The 15,623-nt window shown below is 42.5% G+C and overlaps 1 protein-coding gene across 1 annotated transcript; it reads left to right on the top strand.

The window, feature by feature from the left end:
* Positions 1 to 603: 603 nt before the first annotated feature.
* On the top strand, positions 604 to 8,781 carry APOBEC1 (apolipoprotein B mRNA editing enzyme catalytic subunit 1). The gene is made up of 5 exons (XM_061205575.1): positions 604 to 688; positions 4,689 to 4,716; positions 6,546 to 6,943; positions 8,028 to 8,146; positions 8,593 to 8,781. Exons 1-5 carry the CDS (start codon positions 673 to 675, stop codon positions 8,740 to 8,742), a joined length of 711 nt encoding a protein of 236 aa, XP_061061558.1. The 5' UTR covers positions 604 to 672; the 3' UTR covers positions 8,743 to 8,781.
* Positions 8,782 to 15,623: the final 6,842 nt, after the last annotated feature.

Below are 15,623 nucleotides of genomic sequence, written 5' to 3'. Positions count from 1 at the left end.
ATAGTATTCATTTTCTCAAGGAAGAAAAAAAGCAGACTGGGCTTAACCTTTACCTTAGGTTCGAGAAGCAAGAGAAATCACCCGAAACTTATACACTAATTACCTGACTCAGAGACCAAGGTCCTTTTGCTTTTGCTTCTAATCGTGCTCTTCCCCTTTCCAACAGAATCTAGGGCAAAGAGCAAAGTAAGGGGAAGTTAGAAATAAATGAATAATAGCTAAAGGGCAAGGCCTCACTGTCTTCACCAGGTAACAATGAAAACATTCAAGTCACGGAAACAGGCCAGTTCTCGCTTCCCTTTCTTCCTCCTCTCTTTTTTCCAATAAAGAATGATGGGTCAGTCTTGCTTTAACTTTAAAGGGAAATGTTCCTGCATTCTGAGTTATGACTCAAGAACTTTGAAATTTGGATGTTCTCAATGAATTATGCTACAGAATTAATTATCTGCATCATAGGCTTTCTTATCAACCCCCAGCAACTTCCCTCTTCATCTGCTACCCGTCTGTGCAGTCTAGATACCCAGTATCTGCCTGAGACTCAGGAATGAGTCATCCTCTGCCCAAACAGGTGGCAGTGGTCACACCTGCAGAAACAATGTTCGGGCAGGTTGCTGGCAGCAGCAATTAGCACAATATATAGCTCCAGAGGAAAAAGTCCAATGACTGTGCAGCATGGCTTCTGACAGAGGTAAAATGGACGGGGGCCTGAAAGCTACATATTCTTGAAAAATGCAAAAACTCTGTGTGTGTGCTTGCGTGTGTGTGTGTGTGTGTGTGCGTGTATATGTATCCTGCTTCTGTTTGTATCCTTGGACATTTTCCAACTTTCCTATTTATTAATATATTAATATTCTTAAACAGGATTTATTATTATTGTTGTTGTTGTTATTATTAATGCCAACTGTTCACATCCAAAAATGATTTTGATCAGATGGCACTAAAGCAATGCTTGTTTCACCATAATAAAAAATTAAGTAAAAAAAAATACAGCTCTTAAATAAAAGTTTAAAATAACAGCAGAAGTGATAGCACAAGGGCAAGTTAATGGATAATTTAAGGTTCCGTTACTTAATGTTAGAAAAATTCATGGGAGAGGAAAAACACTTCAGGTTGTGGAAGGTAATGATTTTCAGATGAGGTGGGATTTGAACTGGATCCTGAAAGGGCAGAATTTGAATTGGCAAAGAGGAGGAGATTCCAGGTTGATTGACACTGAGAGTTTAAGAGAATTTACAAAGATTGTGTGTGGAATATAAAGAATAAATTGGTTAAGATAGAGAAGAGTTTTTGGAAACAATCTGCAGTGAGATTAGAAAGCAAATTTGTTTGTTTGTTTTTAATAAATTTATTTATTTATTTATTTTTGGCTGCATTGGGTCTTCGTTGCAGTGCACAGGCTTCTCATTCTGATGCCTTCTTGACTGAAAGCAGAAAAGACAGGAAGAAAGGAGGCCAGTGAAAAGACTATTGCAAGAGTGTGGGCATCATGTGATAAGACAAAATGCAGGTGTCAGGTTTCAAGAATCAATATTTTTTCTCCATTATATTTTCCCTCTATTAAAATTCTCTTGTGACTGGTATTTTGGGAAAAAGTGTGAAGACTTTATTTAATTGAAATATCTGGGTAATTTCCCTTGAAGGTGGTATGTTTTATCCCTCAAACCACCCCAAGTCATGTAGCTAGTGTTCTTGCCTGGCACCACATGTGTAGATACTGAGAATGTATCTCAATCTCTCTTTCTGAAGTTCTCACTGCTGGTTCACCTCCTCATATAGGTATGGCCTCTGTTTCTACAAGGCCCCTGCTGAGTAGACCAGCTGGTTCAAAGGCCCCAATTTGGGTTTTTTTTTGTTTTCGTTTTGTTTTGTTTATTTACTTATTTATTTTTGGCTGCGTTGGGTCTTCGTTGCTGCGCACGGGCTTTCTCTAGTTGCGGCAAGGGGTGGCTACTCTTTGTTGCGGTGCGCGGGCTTCTCATTGCGGTGGCTTCTCTTGTTGAGGAGCACGGGCTCTAGGTGCGCGGGCTTCAGTAGTTGTGGTTCGTGGGCTTCAGTAGTTGTGGCTCGCGGGCTCTAGAGCACAGGCTCAGTAGTTGTGGCACACGGGCTTAGTTGCTAGGCGGCACGTGGGATCTTCCTGGACCAGGGCTCAAACCTGTGTCCCCTGCCTTGGCAGGTTGATTCTTGACCACTGCGCCACCAGGGAAGTCCCTTGATGGGGACAATTTCTAAAGTCTTTATTGAATTTGTTATAATGTTGCTTCTGTTTTACATTTTGTTTTTTTGGCCGCGAGGCATGTGGGATCTTAGCTCCCTGACCAGGGATAGAACTCTCACCCCCTGCATTGGAAGGTGAAGTCTTAACCACTGGACCGCCAGGGAAGTCCCAAAGGCCCCAATCTGAAGTAAGGTCTGAGAAGTGCCCATTCCAAGGTGTTAGCCATCCCCTTTCTCCTCCATCTCATGTCAGACTCCCTGCATATTCTTCTAAGGATGAGAGGTTTATTCTTCATGTTACACTTAGGATAGTATTTACTGACTCTGTCCTCTTTCCTATATATCTTGCTGATTTGTCTTTTCGGTCTCACACCCCAGCTAGAACCATTTTCCACATACAGGAAAGTGTGCCATACACAGTCTCTCTCCATTTAGTACAAATGCACAAATAGACATCACACACACACACACACACACACACACACATTGTTTAGGAAGAAAATCTTTTCCTCTACCCTCTTAGATTTTGTTCTGGGAGGGGGCACCGCAAATTAAACCGACAAAAGACAGATTAGCAAAAAAAAAAAAAAAAAAGACAAAATTACACAGAGGAATTCACAAAAATGTGACTCAAGGACTTCGGTTAGAATTAAAATGGCTTATATACCATCTTAATAGAAGAAGTGGAGAGGGAGACGAACACTAATGGGAAAACAAATGACTTTTAGGAAAGATAGACGGGCCGTTAGGAGAATAGATGGAGACAGACTAGTTCGTGACAATGTCTGAGTGGGTGTCTCAATTGGTAAGAGTCAATCTCCCCTGGTTGCCCCAAAGGACAGGATTTATGACAATTGATCTCTTTTGAGTTCTTTTGGGAGGCTCTGCCTGTAGGAAAATAAGGGATTGTGGGGTGGGGGGGCGTGGAGGGGAGTTTATTTTCCAATGTCTTCAGACCAAAATAATTGTTATGCTTCAGTGACACAATCTGGACCCCTCACCACACACACACACACACACATACACACACAGCCTTGGCATCTTCTGTTTTGCGGGTCTTGTGGTTCAAAAATTGCTCCTCAGAGATAAGGTTTGGCTGGGAGACAGGGCAGCCCCTTCACCCTCAGGGGCAGCAGTGAATTTTGTGTCTCTCTCTGACCCACCGAGGAGGGTATCAGGTGGGAACCTTATACTCAGTGTCTCAAACTTCATGGACATCTGAGCTCATTCCAGTTTTTTTTTTTTTTTTTTAATTTCCACCACCTCCCCTTCCTAGCTCTTTTTTTTTTTTTTTTTTAATTAATTAATTAATTTATTTATGGCTGTGTTGGATCTTCGTTTCTGTGCGAGGGCTTTCTCCAGTTGCGGCGAGCGGGGGCCACTCTTCATCGCGGTGCGCGGGCCTCTCACTGTCGCGGCCTCTCTTGTTGCGGAGCACAGGCTCCAGACGCGCAGGCTCAGTCGTTGTGGCTCACGGGCCCAGTTGCTCCGCGGCATGTGGGATCTTCCCAGACCAGGGCTCGAACCCGCATCCCCTGCATTGGCAGGCAGATTCTCAACCACTGCGCCACCAGCGAAGCCCTCATTCCAGTTTTTGATAGTCCAGTTTTTGATACAAATAAAGCTGATGTGAACATTTGTGTACAGGCTTTTGTGTGAACCTAAGTTTTCCTATCTCTGAGACAGGTGCCCAGCAGGGCAATTGCTGGGTTGCATGGTAGTTGCATTTCTAGATTTTTTTCTAAGAAGCTGCAAACTGTTTCCCAGAGTGGCTCTGCCGATTTATATTCCCACCAGCAACGTATGAGAGATCCAGTTCCCCTGCATAGTATTGTTAATAATCCGTAGCGGATAGTGGTGAATTTCATTCATTTGTTCAATAAGTATCTATTGCTAACCAACATGTTTCAGGCAGTGTGATAGGGTCTGAAACAAGATATGTATAATCCATATCTCACATAATTTACACATGTGTTGCTATAGGCATGTAATTAGGCAATCATAATATAACATGATCATTGCTATGAGGAAGGAAGTACAGGATTCTATGGGGGCACATAATTTACACCTAAGATCCTCTGAAGGGTTACTTTCCCCCTTTCTTTTTGGAGCCTTAAAGAGGATTACCTGGTTTGGTATTGGGCAAATAAATTTCAGCAGAGCCCTTAAAAATCTTGCTTTTCTTGATCCAGTGACCTTGTCCAATCCAATTAATCCAGGAGAGATTTTTTTTTTTTTTTGCCCACGTAGCTTGAGGGATCTTAGTTCCCCAACCAGGGATCCAACCCTCACCCCCTGCAGTGGAAACAAGTGGGGAGTCTTAACCACTGGACCGCCAGGGAAGTCCCAGGAGAAAATCTTTTAACTGCATTTTCTGAAACGGTTTGTGGGTTTGAAGAATAGAGCATTTTTTCTTAGTAATCCAATTCATATATGGGTGTTATCTGACATGATCATCTGTTGGTCAACAGGTCCTTCAGCTGGAGATGCTACCTCGAGGTAAGAATTATACTATCATAGTGCACGTTTAATTCAACCAAGAATAGATGGATATTTAAGAGCTGGAAGACTATAGCTTTCCTTATTGTTCCTTACTTATTCCATGCTCCCATTCTTTCTTTTGCCTTTTCTAACTCTATTCTCTATGATTATTATTGCTTTCTATATCTTTGCTCCTATGGCTTTTGGTTTCTGTTGAAAAAAATTACCTTCCAGCTTTGTTCTGTTATCGTCTTACTATTGTTCTTCTCTCTTTAAATCACAGGTTTTCATAGGCAATAGTGAAAAGTCCAGTGAACTCATTTGTCACTTTGATTTCATCTTCTTATTCTATACTCTATGCCATTTTCTAGACTTTTTTTTTTTTTTTTTTTTTGGCCACACCACCTGGGTTGCAGAGATCTAAGTCCGCCGACCAGAGATTGAACCCAGCTCCCCAGCAGTGGAAGCGCGGAGTCCTAACTACTGGACCACCAGGGAATTCCCTACACCTATTTTTTTTTTTTTTTTTGAGGCTCCAGGAGAGCAGAGATTGGTTTTATTTTGTTCATGGCTGTATCCCCAGGTTCTAGAACACATAGCAGAGCATATACTAGATTCTCAATAAATGTTTGTAGAATGATGGACATAATAAATGAACATTTTGCACAGTTTAAAAAAAAAACAAAAACAAGTAAAGGCATCTGGGGAGGCTGGGTCTTGCCTCCCTGGCACCTAGACCTATTTTTATAACAGGGAGACTTTTGTCAGGGAACATATTATCTCATGATGGGTGGAAGGATTGATTTACATAATAAACGAAGTGATTCTTTAGGAATGAGTGGAAAATATGAGGATGTAATAAACTTATGACTCAACCATATTGCAAAGAAGAGTCCTCAGCATAATTCTGAGTCACAGCTTTGACCCACAATGAGGGTGGGTATCTAAAGATGCCCTTGAGAGAAATTTGAATTTCTTTCTTGTGAGGAAATAGTATACAGAATTGAATGTGGAAGAATCCTGAGGCTAAATTAGTCTCTTATCAGAGTTGGTAATAGAATCCTCTTGGCAATTTGAGGCTACCACACCTGAAAAAAATCTAGCTAGAGTCCACTGAGGAATAATGAAGATTAATGAGTGGGACAGGTCACCTCTAAGTGTGAGCTAGAAAGATTAGAGGGAATTCCCTGGTGGTCCAGTGGTTTGGACTCAGCGCTTTCACTGCCGAGGGCATGGGTTCAATCCCTGGTTGGGGAAATAAGATCCTGCAAGCCGCACAGCATGGCCAAAAATAAATAAAGTAAAAGAAAAAAAATAAAATAAAATAAGATTAGAATATAATGAGAAAAGTTTAAAAGAGGAACAAGGACACACTTATACCTGAATTCAAGACCACCAAGCAATGGTAGAGAGAGTGGTAACCAAGTAACATGAGTTGGGAAAAATCTCTTCACTATGTTTGTGAGAGAAACTTTAATAATCCAGACGGATCTCCCCAGATAACTTTGAGATACAGAATAGAAAAAAAACAGTTTCCTGAGATGTCATGTTTTAAATATTTATTTATTCATTTAGGCTGTGAAGGGTCTTATTTGCGGCACGCGGGATCTTTAGTTGGGGCATGCGGGCTCTTAGTTTCGGCATGCATGCGGGATCTAGTTCCCTGACCAGGTATCGAACCCCGGCCCCCTACATTGGGAGCACGGAGTCTTACCTACTGGACCACCAGGGAAGTCCCTGAGATGTCATGTTTTAGATCTGCCTGATACAGAAGGAGAAGATGAAATTATTTCTAGGGTCCCTCAAATGATGACATAACAACACAGGGGTGCTTTTTTATATTTCAGGAGAAGAATTGAACCCTGGGAATTTGAAGTCTCCTTTGACCCCCGAGAACTCTGTAAAGAGGCCTGTCTGCTCTATGAAATCAAGTGGGGCAAGAGGCAGAAGGTCTGGCGACACTCGGGCAAGAACACCACCAAGCACGTTGAATGCAATTTTATAGAAAAAATTACTTCAGAAAGACATTTCCCCCCATCCGTCAGCTGCTGCATCACCTGGTTCTTGTCCTGGAGTCCCTGCTGGGAATGCTCCAAGGCTATTCGGGAATTTTTGAATCAACATCCTAGAGTGACCCTGGTTATTTACGTAGCACGGCTTTTCCAGCACATGGATCCGCAAAACCGGCAAGGACTCAGAGACCTGATTCACAGCGGTGTGACTATCCAGATTATGGGACCCCCAGGTGAAAACAATAAACCAGGAATCTTAAGTGTTTATTAGAGACTGTGGTGGTAGTGGTATGTTTCTAGGCCAGGAGACTGATTACCCCAGACCAGAAGTCTCAGAAGTAAAAGTCCAAGATAACAGGAGAAAGGACCAGGTCTGAAATTCATAGCAAGGAAAGCATCAAAGATATGACTCCTTTCCCCACTCCTGTCACTATGGCCTCGGTGCCATCTTCAAATGAATTGCTGAGTTCCTTTAAGGGATTCTGGAAGAGTCTAGCCCTTCTCCAGCAGTAAATAGGCCAGAGGGATTTTATATATGGTACTTTTTAAAAAATAAATTAATTAATTTATTTATTTTTGGCTGTGGTGGGTCCTCGTTGCTGTGTGCGGGCTTACTCTAGTTGCGGAGAGCGGAGGCTACTCTTCGTTGAGGTGCACGGGCTTCTTATTGCGGTGGCTTCTCTTGTTGCGGAGCACGGGCTCTAGGCGCGCCGGCTCAGTAGTTGTGGCTCACGGGCTCTAGAGTACAGGCTCAGTAGTTGTGGCTCACGGGCTTAGTTGCTCCGCGACATGTGGGATCTTCCCGGACCAGGGCTTGAACCCATGTCTCCTGCATTGGCAGGCGGATTCTTAACCACAGCGCCACCAGGGAAGCCCCATAGTATTATTATTTAATAATAATAATAATTATAATTTTTATTATTTTTAAGTTGGGCTCTCTTTTATTTTTTTTTAAATTTATTTATTATTTATTTATTTTTGGCTGCATCGGGTCTTTGTTGTTGGGTCTTCGTTGCTGCACACGGGCTTTCTCTAGTTGCGGCGAGCGGGGCTACTCTTTGTTGTGGTGCGTGGGCTTATTGTGGTGGCTTCTCTTGTTGCAGAGCTCGGGCTCTGCAGCCCAGGCTTCAGTAGTTGTGGCACACGGGCTTAGTTGCTCTGCGGCATGTGGGATCTTCCTGGACCAGGGCTTGAACCCGTGTCCCCTGCATTGGCAGGTGGATTCTCAACCACTGCGCCACCAGGGAAGTCCCAAGTTGGGCTCTCTTTAACTTTCTGTTGTATGTGTTGAGTGAACCAAGATTTGTGTTTCCTTAGAGCATTATTACTGCTGGAGGAATTTTGTCAACTACCCACCTGGGAAAGAAGCTCACTGGCCAAGATACCCCCTTCTGTGGATGAATCTGTATGCACTGGAACTCCACTGCATAATTCTAGTAAGTTACTATAAGGGAAAAAGATTCTGCTGCAAAAGGAAGCATCCATCTTCAAACTTCTCTCCTGATTATGTTGACACATACTCTTCTCACCATCACTTTGCCATTTATATTGACATTTAGTTATTTACCTGACATCTCTAAAAATGTGAGAACAAGACAATCTCTTTGTGGGAAATAAGTGGGAGAAAGGAACGGATAAGCTGGTCTAAGATATATGTGGACTCCATAGTAGTTAGGTTTCATCATCATCATTACTGTTGTTGTTACAGCACATACCTGTTACACCGAATTGCACATATTCTTCTTTCCCTTATTGGTGTGTGTCATCTTATTGAAGGAATGTAGGTGTCCCATTTGTATTCTCTTGCAAGCAGTTCAGTGGTCTTTCAAATGATGTTTTGAAATGTTTATGAAATATTATCCTAACTTCTCTTTTATTTCAGGGTCTCCCTCCCTGTTTAAAGATTTCAAGAAGATGTCAGAATCAGCTGACCTGGTTCAGACTTATTCCTCAAAATTGCCATTACCAAATGATTCCACCCCATATCCTTTTAGGTACAGGGTTGATACAACTTCCTGTGACTTGGAGATGAATAGAATGATTTCTTGTATATATACTGTTTCATGAACAGGAACTGATGGCCCACTAAAGAGTGAGTACCATTAGAATCGAGAAATTTTAAGTTTGCATTTCTATACACTAACAACATGTTATCTGGAAAAGAAATTTTTTAAAAAATCCCATTTATAGTAGCATGAAAAATGATAAAGTACTTAGGAATTAATTTAACCGAGGAGGTGAAAGATCTATACACTGAAATCTACAAGAGAGATTGAAGAAGACACAAATAAATGGAAAGACATCCCATGGTCATGGATGGAAGAATTAATACTGTTAAAATGTCCCTACTATACAAAGCCATCTATAAATTCAATGCAGTCCCTATCAAGATTCCAATGGCATTTTTTACAGAAATGAAAGAAAAATCCTGAATTTCATATGGAACAACAGAAGACCCTGAACAGCCAAAGCAATCCTTATGTATCTGAAGGAAATGAAATCATTTTCTCAAAGAAATATCTGCACTTCTGTGTTCATTGTAGCATTATTTACAATAGCCAAGACATGAAAACAATCTAAGTATCTACCAACAGATGAATGGATAAAGAAGATGTGGTATATATACATATATACACACACAATGGAATATTATATAGCCATAAAAAAGAAGAAAATCCTGCCCTTTGCAACAACATAGAAGAAACTTGAAGGCATTTTGCTATTTGAAATAAGTCAGAGACAGACAAATACTATATGATCTCACTAATATGTGGACTCTTAAAAAAAACTGACCTCATGGAAAGAGACAAGATTAATGGTTGCCAGGTGGGATCTTAGTTCTCCGACTAAGGATTAAACCCAGCCCTCGGCAGTGAGAGCGCAGAGTCCTAACCAGTGGACCGCCAGGGAATTCCCGGACAAACTTTCAGTTTTAAGATGAACAAATTCTGGGGATATAAGGTACAGCATGGTGATTATAGTTTATAACTGTGCAATTGAAATTTTCTAAGAGTAGATCTTAAATGTTCTTACCACACACAAAAAGGTGTAAGTCTGTGCGGTGATGAACGTGTTAACTCACCTTATTGTAGTAATCATTCTGCAATATATACATATATCAAATCATTACATTGTACACCTTAACTTAGTTGGGCTTCCCTGGTGGCGCAGTGGTTAAGAATCCGCCTGCCAATGCAGGGGTTACAGGTTCAATCCCTGGTCCAGGAAGATTCCACATGCTGCGGAGCAACTAAGCCCGTGGGCCACAACTACTGAAGCCCACGCGCCTAGAGCCCATGCTCTGCAACAAGAGAAGCCACGATGATGAGAAGCCCACACATTGCAGCGAAGACCCAACACAGCCCCAAATAAAAACAAATAAATAAATTAATTAATAAAAAAAAACTTACACAATGTTATGTCTCAATTATATTCAGTAATACTGGGGGGAAAAAAGAGATTAAAACAAAAGAGTATAGAAATTTTCACAAATAACAGTATCACGGATAGTGTTGTCTACTGCTGTATCACAAATTACCCCACTACTCTGCAGGCTTAAAACAACAATAAATATTTACTATGTCACAGTTTCTCTGGGTCAGGAATTCAGGAGTCACTTAGTGTGTTGGTGTCTCAGGATATCTTAGGAGGTTGCTGCCAAGCTGTCAGCCAGGATTGCAGTCATCTCCAGCCTTGACAGAGGCTACAGAATGTGCTTCCCAGGTGGCACACACACGTGGCTGCGAGTGGGCACCCGTGGATGGTGGGAAGTCTCAGTTTTTCATCATGTAGGCCTCTGCACAGGGCTGCTTAAAAGTCCTCATGACTTTGTGGCTGGCTTCCTACAGGGCAAGTGGCCTAAGACAGACCAGGGCAGAAATTGCCATGTCTTGGAATCGTACACTATTTCTTCTGCAGTGTTCTTGGGTCACACTGGCCAGCTACAATTCAATGCTGGGTAGGGGGGAACCACACAAGGACTTGAGTCCCAGGAGATGAGAATCATCGGAGGCTGTCTTTGGATTTGACCTGTAGGGACATTTGCTGTGACTTCAGGACAAATAATTACATGGAGCCAATTTCTCAGAAGACGCGAAAGGGAAACAAAGGACAAAGTAGCATCTAAATACAGAAAAGGGTTATTTCTCACTCCCGTTGCAAGGCTAATGCCATTTGGGTGGAATGTTTTTGTTCCCTGCAGTTACTCAGGGACCTCATTTTCTACCATCTGGTGACTCCGCCATCTCCTATGGCCTTGGAGTCCTCTGCTGAATTCTCTACACTCAGCTGGCCCACAGGAGAGATAGAGACAGAGGCACACAGAGAAGGAAAGCATTAAAGCAGTGTGAAAGGGTTTTTTTTTAGAATCAAGGACTGGAAATGGCAAACGTCACTTCTGACCTGACTCCTCTAAGCCAAAATCAGACCAGTGACCCCACCCAGCTTTAAGGGAGGCTACAAAACACAGTCTAGCCATGTGCCCTGGAAGAAGAGGAAATGGGGTTTGGTGAACACATGACGTGTCTGTACAAGGAGGAAACTAGGAAACAGAAACATTATGGCCAGGGTCAGATAGGCAATACCACGGCAGAAATGAAACTGAAAGGCAGTGTGCTTTTTTTTTTTTTTTTTCCTTTCCTTGGCATTCAGGATATGCTGGTAACCAAAACATGATCGCTTTTCGTACTGGCCTAAGGCTGGTCAGTCATTTGCCTGGCTTGCCTTCCTGGGTTGGCATGGGGATAAGGCAGTCTTCTCTGGGGGGCATAAGTAGGGGCTGGCACCTTATTAGATGTCTGTTTGAAGACTGTCTATGCATATTTAAAAACTGCTGTGATGGGAATTCCCTGGTGGTCCAGTGGTTAGGACCCCATGGACTCTGTGCTGGGAGCCTTGCTGCAAGGCCAAAAAAAAAAAAGAAAAGAAAAGAAATAAAAACAACTGTTGTGAAAGATACCATTTACTCGTTCTTATAAAAAATGGATATTAGGAAAAAAACCCTTCAAAGACAGGATGCAGTTTCTCACATGTATTTTCTTTTATTATACAGCAAGAATAGTGCAAACCATTACTTTTTTTTTTTTTTTGGCCATGTGGCATGTGAAGTCTTTGTTCCCCGACCGGGGATGTTCCCCCACCCGCGCCCCCTGCGTTGGAAGCGTGAAGTCTTAACCACTGGACCACCAGGGAAGTCCCACAAACCATTAATTTTTTTTTTTTACATCTTTATTGGAGTATAATTGCTTTACAATGGTGTGTTAGTTTCTGCTGTATAACAAAGTGAATCAGCTATATGTGTACATATATCCCCATATCTCCTCCCTCTTGCGTCTCCCTTCCCCCCTCCCTATCCCACCCCTCTAGGTGGTCACAGAGCACCGAGCCGATCTCCCTGTGCTATGTGAAGACTCATTTGTTTTAGTTCTCAGGAGGCTGAGAGCCAAGTTTCATATACTACATCTGTTGCTTTGTCTCATATGGAATGTATTCCTCCAAGCTCGCCACACCAATCCCTTACCTTTTGTCATTTTATTCTTGCTTTAAAAGTTTTTACTAATTTGACTATTAAATTTATGACTTGGGAAGTTGGTATGGATAAGTCATAAAAATGTGAATGATAAGCAACGTAAGAACTACATGATAAAATTATGGGACAGTATAGGAAGGGCCTAAAATTTGAAATAAATAGACAACATTAAATAATTATATGCCTATGGTCACTATATTTCTAGAAGAAAGATAAATCTGGTTTGACCCTTGACTAATCTCTGAGGTAGATATAAATTTTCTCAATATTGAAACTTCTCTCTTGCCAAAGTACTTCTGATGCTTTTACTTTCTGTTCTTCTGAGCCTTCTCACATCCACAGCTCTCATCAAAATGACCCCTGTACTATTCCATCATCTCGCAGTTCTGCTTCATACTGAATCCACTGAATCTGCCTCATCCACCTTTATATCAACAGTGCCTAGGTTAGTGGCTAATACAGGACCTGTCGTCTATAGCAGTCAATTATCAAAAAATAAATTATTTGTAGGTATTAAAGGTAACATGAGAGAGTACAAAGAACACTGTCTGCATGTCAGAAAACCCCAAAATGTTCATAGCACTGTCATTTAAACGCTGTAAACTTGAATGAGTATATTAACTTGTCTCAGCCTTAAATTTACACATCTAGGGCTTCCCTGTGGTGCAGTGGTTAAGAATCCGCCTGCCAATGCAAGGGACGCTGGTTCGAGCCCTGGTCCGGGAAGGTCCCACATGCCGCGGAGCAACTAAGCCCGTGCGCCACAACTACTGAGCCTGTGCTCTAGAGCCTGTGAGCCACAACTACTGAGCCCGTGTGCCACAACTACTGAAGCCTGCGCGCCTAGAGCCCGTGCTCCGCAACAAGAGAAGCCACCACAGTGAGAAGTCCGCGCACCGCAACGAAGAGTAGACCCCCCTCGCCGCAACCAGAGAAAAGCCTGTGCGCAGCAACAAAGACCCAAAGCAGCCAAAAATAAAAAAATAAAAATAAATTTAAAAAAAATTTACACATCTATAAAATCTGGATGATTATGGCTTAAGGAAAAGGAAGATTGAAGCCAGAAACTTCCATTTCTCTCTATTGAATTAGTTATCTATTGGTGTATAACAAATCACCCCAAAACCTAGTGGCTTACTCAAGACACATTTATTATCTCACAGTTTCTGCATCAGGAATTTGGGAGTGACTTAGCAGAGTGGTTCTTTAATATTTATTTATTTATTTGGTTGCACCGGCTCTTAGTTGTGGCAGGCAGGCTCCTTAGTTGCGGCAGGTGGGCTCCTTAGTTGCGGCTCGCCGGCTCCTTAGTTGTGGCATGCATGTGGGATCTAGTTCCCTGACCAGGGATTGAGGGATCGAACCCCGGGACCCCTGCATTGGGAGTGGGGAGTCTTAACCACTGCGCCACTAGGGAAGTCCCTGCCTTCCACTCTTGAGGTGGGAAATCCCCCAAATATAGACAGAGTGGCCAAAAGCATGGCACATGTTACCCACAGGTAATCTTTAGATAAATCAGAGGGACAAGGATGGCCCTTCCAGGTGAAAGGGTCTCAAAAGAGAAAGTATGGTGAAGTGATAAAGAGTGCAGACTCCAGATGCAAATGGTCTGGGTTGGAATTCTTTTTTTTTAAATTTAATTATTTATTTTTGGCTGTGTTGGGTCTTCGTTGCTGCGCGCAGGCTTTCTCTAGTTGCTGTGAGTGGGGGCTACTCTTTGTTGAGGTGAGCAGCCTTCTCATTGCGGTGGCTTCTCTTGTTGCTGAGCATGGGCTCTAGGCGCGTGGGCTTCAGTAGTTGTGGCACGTGGGTTCAGTAGTTGTGGCTTGCGGGCTCTAGAGCACAGGCTCAGTAGTTGTGGCGCATGGGCTTAGTTGCTCCACGGCATGTGGGATCTTCCCGGACCAGGGCTCGAACCCGTGTCTCCTGCATTGGCAGGCGGATTCTTAACCACTGCACCACCAGGGAAGCCTTTTTGTTTTTTTTTTAAATTTTTAAATTATTTTTATTTTTTTGGCTGCGTTGAGTCTTCGTTGCTGCGTGCGGGCTTTCTCTAGTTGCAGCGTGCGGGAGCTACTCTTCATTGCAGAGCATGGGCTTCTCATTGCGGTGGCTTCTCGTATCGCAGAGTACAGGCTCTAGGCGCCTGGGCTTCAGTAGTTGCAGCACGTGGGCTTCAGTAGTTATGGCGTGTGGGCTCTAGAGCGCAGGCTCAGTAGTTGTGGCACACAGGTTTAGTTGTTCCACGGCATGTAGGATCTTCCCAGACCAGGGCTCGAACCTGTGTCCCCTGCATTGGCAGGTGGATTCTTAACCACTGCGCCACCAGGGAAGTCCCCAAGAAGGGTGACTGATTGAACACGGAGGTTGCAGAAGATGGAGGTGTCCTTCTATTTTGCAACTGAAATATTAGTGTAATCACAGTGTTATTCACTGACATAAAGCACATGGTGAATATTTGTTTGATATTTCATCAAATAAATGCTTTTACTTTTGGCACAGGGCGTGCGGGATCTTAATTCCCCAACCAGGAATTGCACTCGTGCCCCCTGCAGTGGAAGCGCAGAGTCCAAACCACTGGACCACCAGGGAGTTCCCCAAAAGTACTTTCTAAGCCTGCAATTGCTAAATTGCATTCTGTGGTGACTAGACTCTCTTAAAGATTCTTTATGGGCATTTATTTTTTAAATACATATTAGGAAACTTTAAGAGATTCTGTGCAGAGTTTCCCAACTTCTTAAGAACTAAAGCTACTTTAAAAAGATGCATATTCGAAACTCATGTAAAAATAGAGTTCCATGAAACACACCTTGAGAAATGGAGAACATCTGTAAGGAAACTGAAAAACCTAGGAAGGAAGCCCACTTCCTGTAGAAGTGATACAGATTTAAAGTATTAACAAAACTGCAAATGTTTGACCGATGGCAGGTCTATTACAGGTGTGGAAGTTCTGCCCAAGCAAACTTTCAAAAATCAGGTGAAGCTGGACTAAGCTGAATCAAGAAATCCTTACTCATTGTCCGTGCTTTGTGGAAGTCAGGAAATTAGCCAACCATCAGCGTGGCTGGAATAAAGTTTCTTTCTTTAATAGACAAACATTCTAATTATGTTCCCTCTAGTTATGACAGTTATCCCTCTGCCATCAACAGATGAGGGAAACTTTAAGATAATTGCAGCCCCCAGAAAAGTCAAGTCCCACTGAATGCAATGGGATACATAGCCACTTGAGATAATGGGAAAATTGGGATTACAACTGTCCTACAGTAAAAAAAAAAAAAAAAAGTAATTTGTTACTGATGCCGAAAGCTCAGCTTCTCTGTACACCAGTGCCAAATTAAATCTTGGAGAGAGAGTTTGGGGTGAAGTAGAAAAGGATAGCTTTATTA

This window comes from Eubalaena glacialis, chromosome 11 (assembly GCF_028564815.1).
Source record: "Eubalaena glacialis isolate mEubGla1 chromosome 11, mEubGla1.1.hap2.+ XY, whole genome shotgun sequence".
NCBI lineage: Eukaryota > Metazoa > Chordata > Mammalia > Artiodactyla > Balaenidae > Eubalaena > Eubalaena glacialis.
This window is presented reverse-complemented; position numbering and strand designations above follow the sequence as displayed.

Excerpts from the sequence above, each read along its gene's own strand:
- APOBEC1 (XM_061205575.1), top strand. Across the intron at positions 4,717-6,545 it reads GCTGGAGATGCTACCTCGAG|GAGAAGAATTGAACCCTGGG; the intron begins GTAAGAATTATA and ends TTTATATTTCAG. Across the intron at positions 8,147-8,592 it reads AACTCCACTGCATAATTCTA|GGTCTCCCTCCCTGTTTAAA; the intron begins GTAAGTTACTAT and ends CTTTTATTTCAG.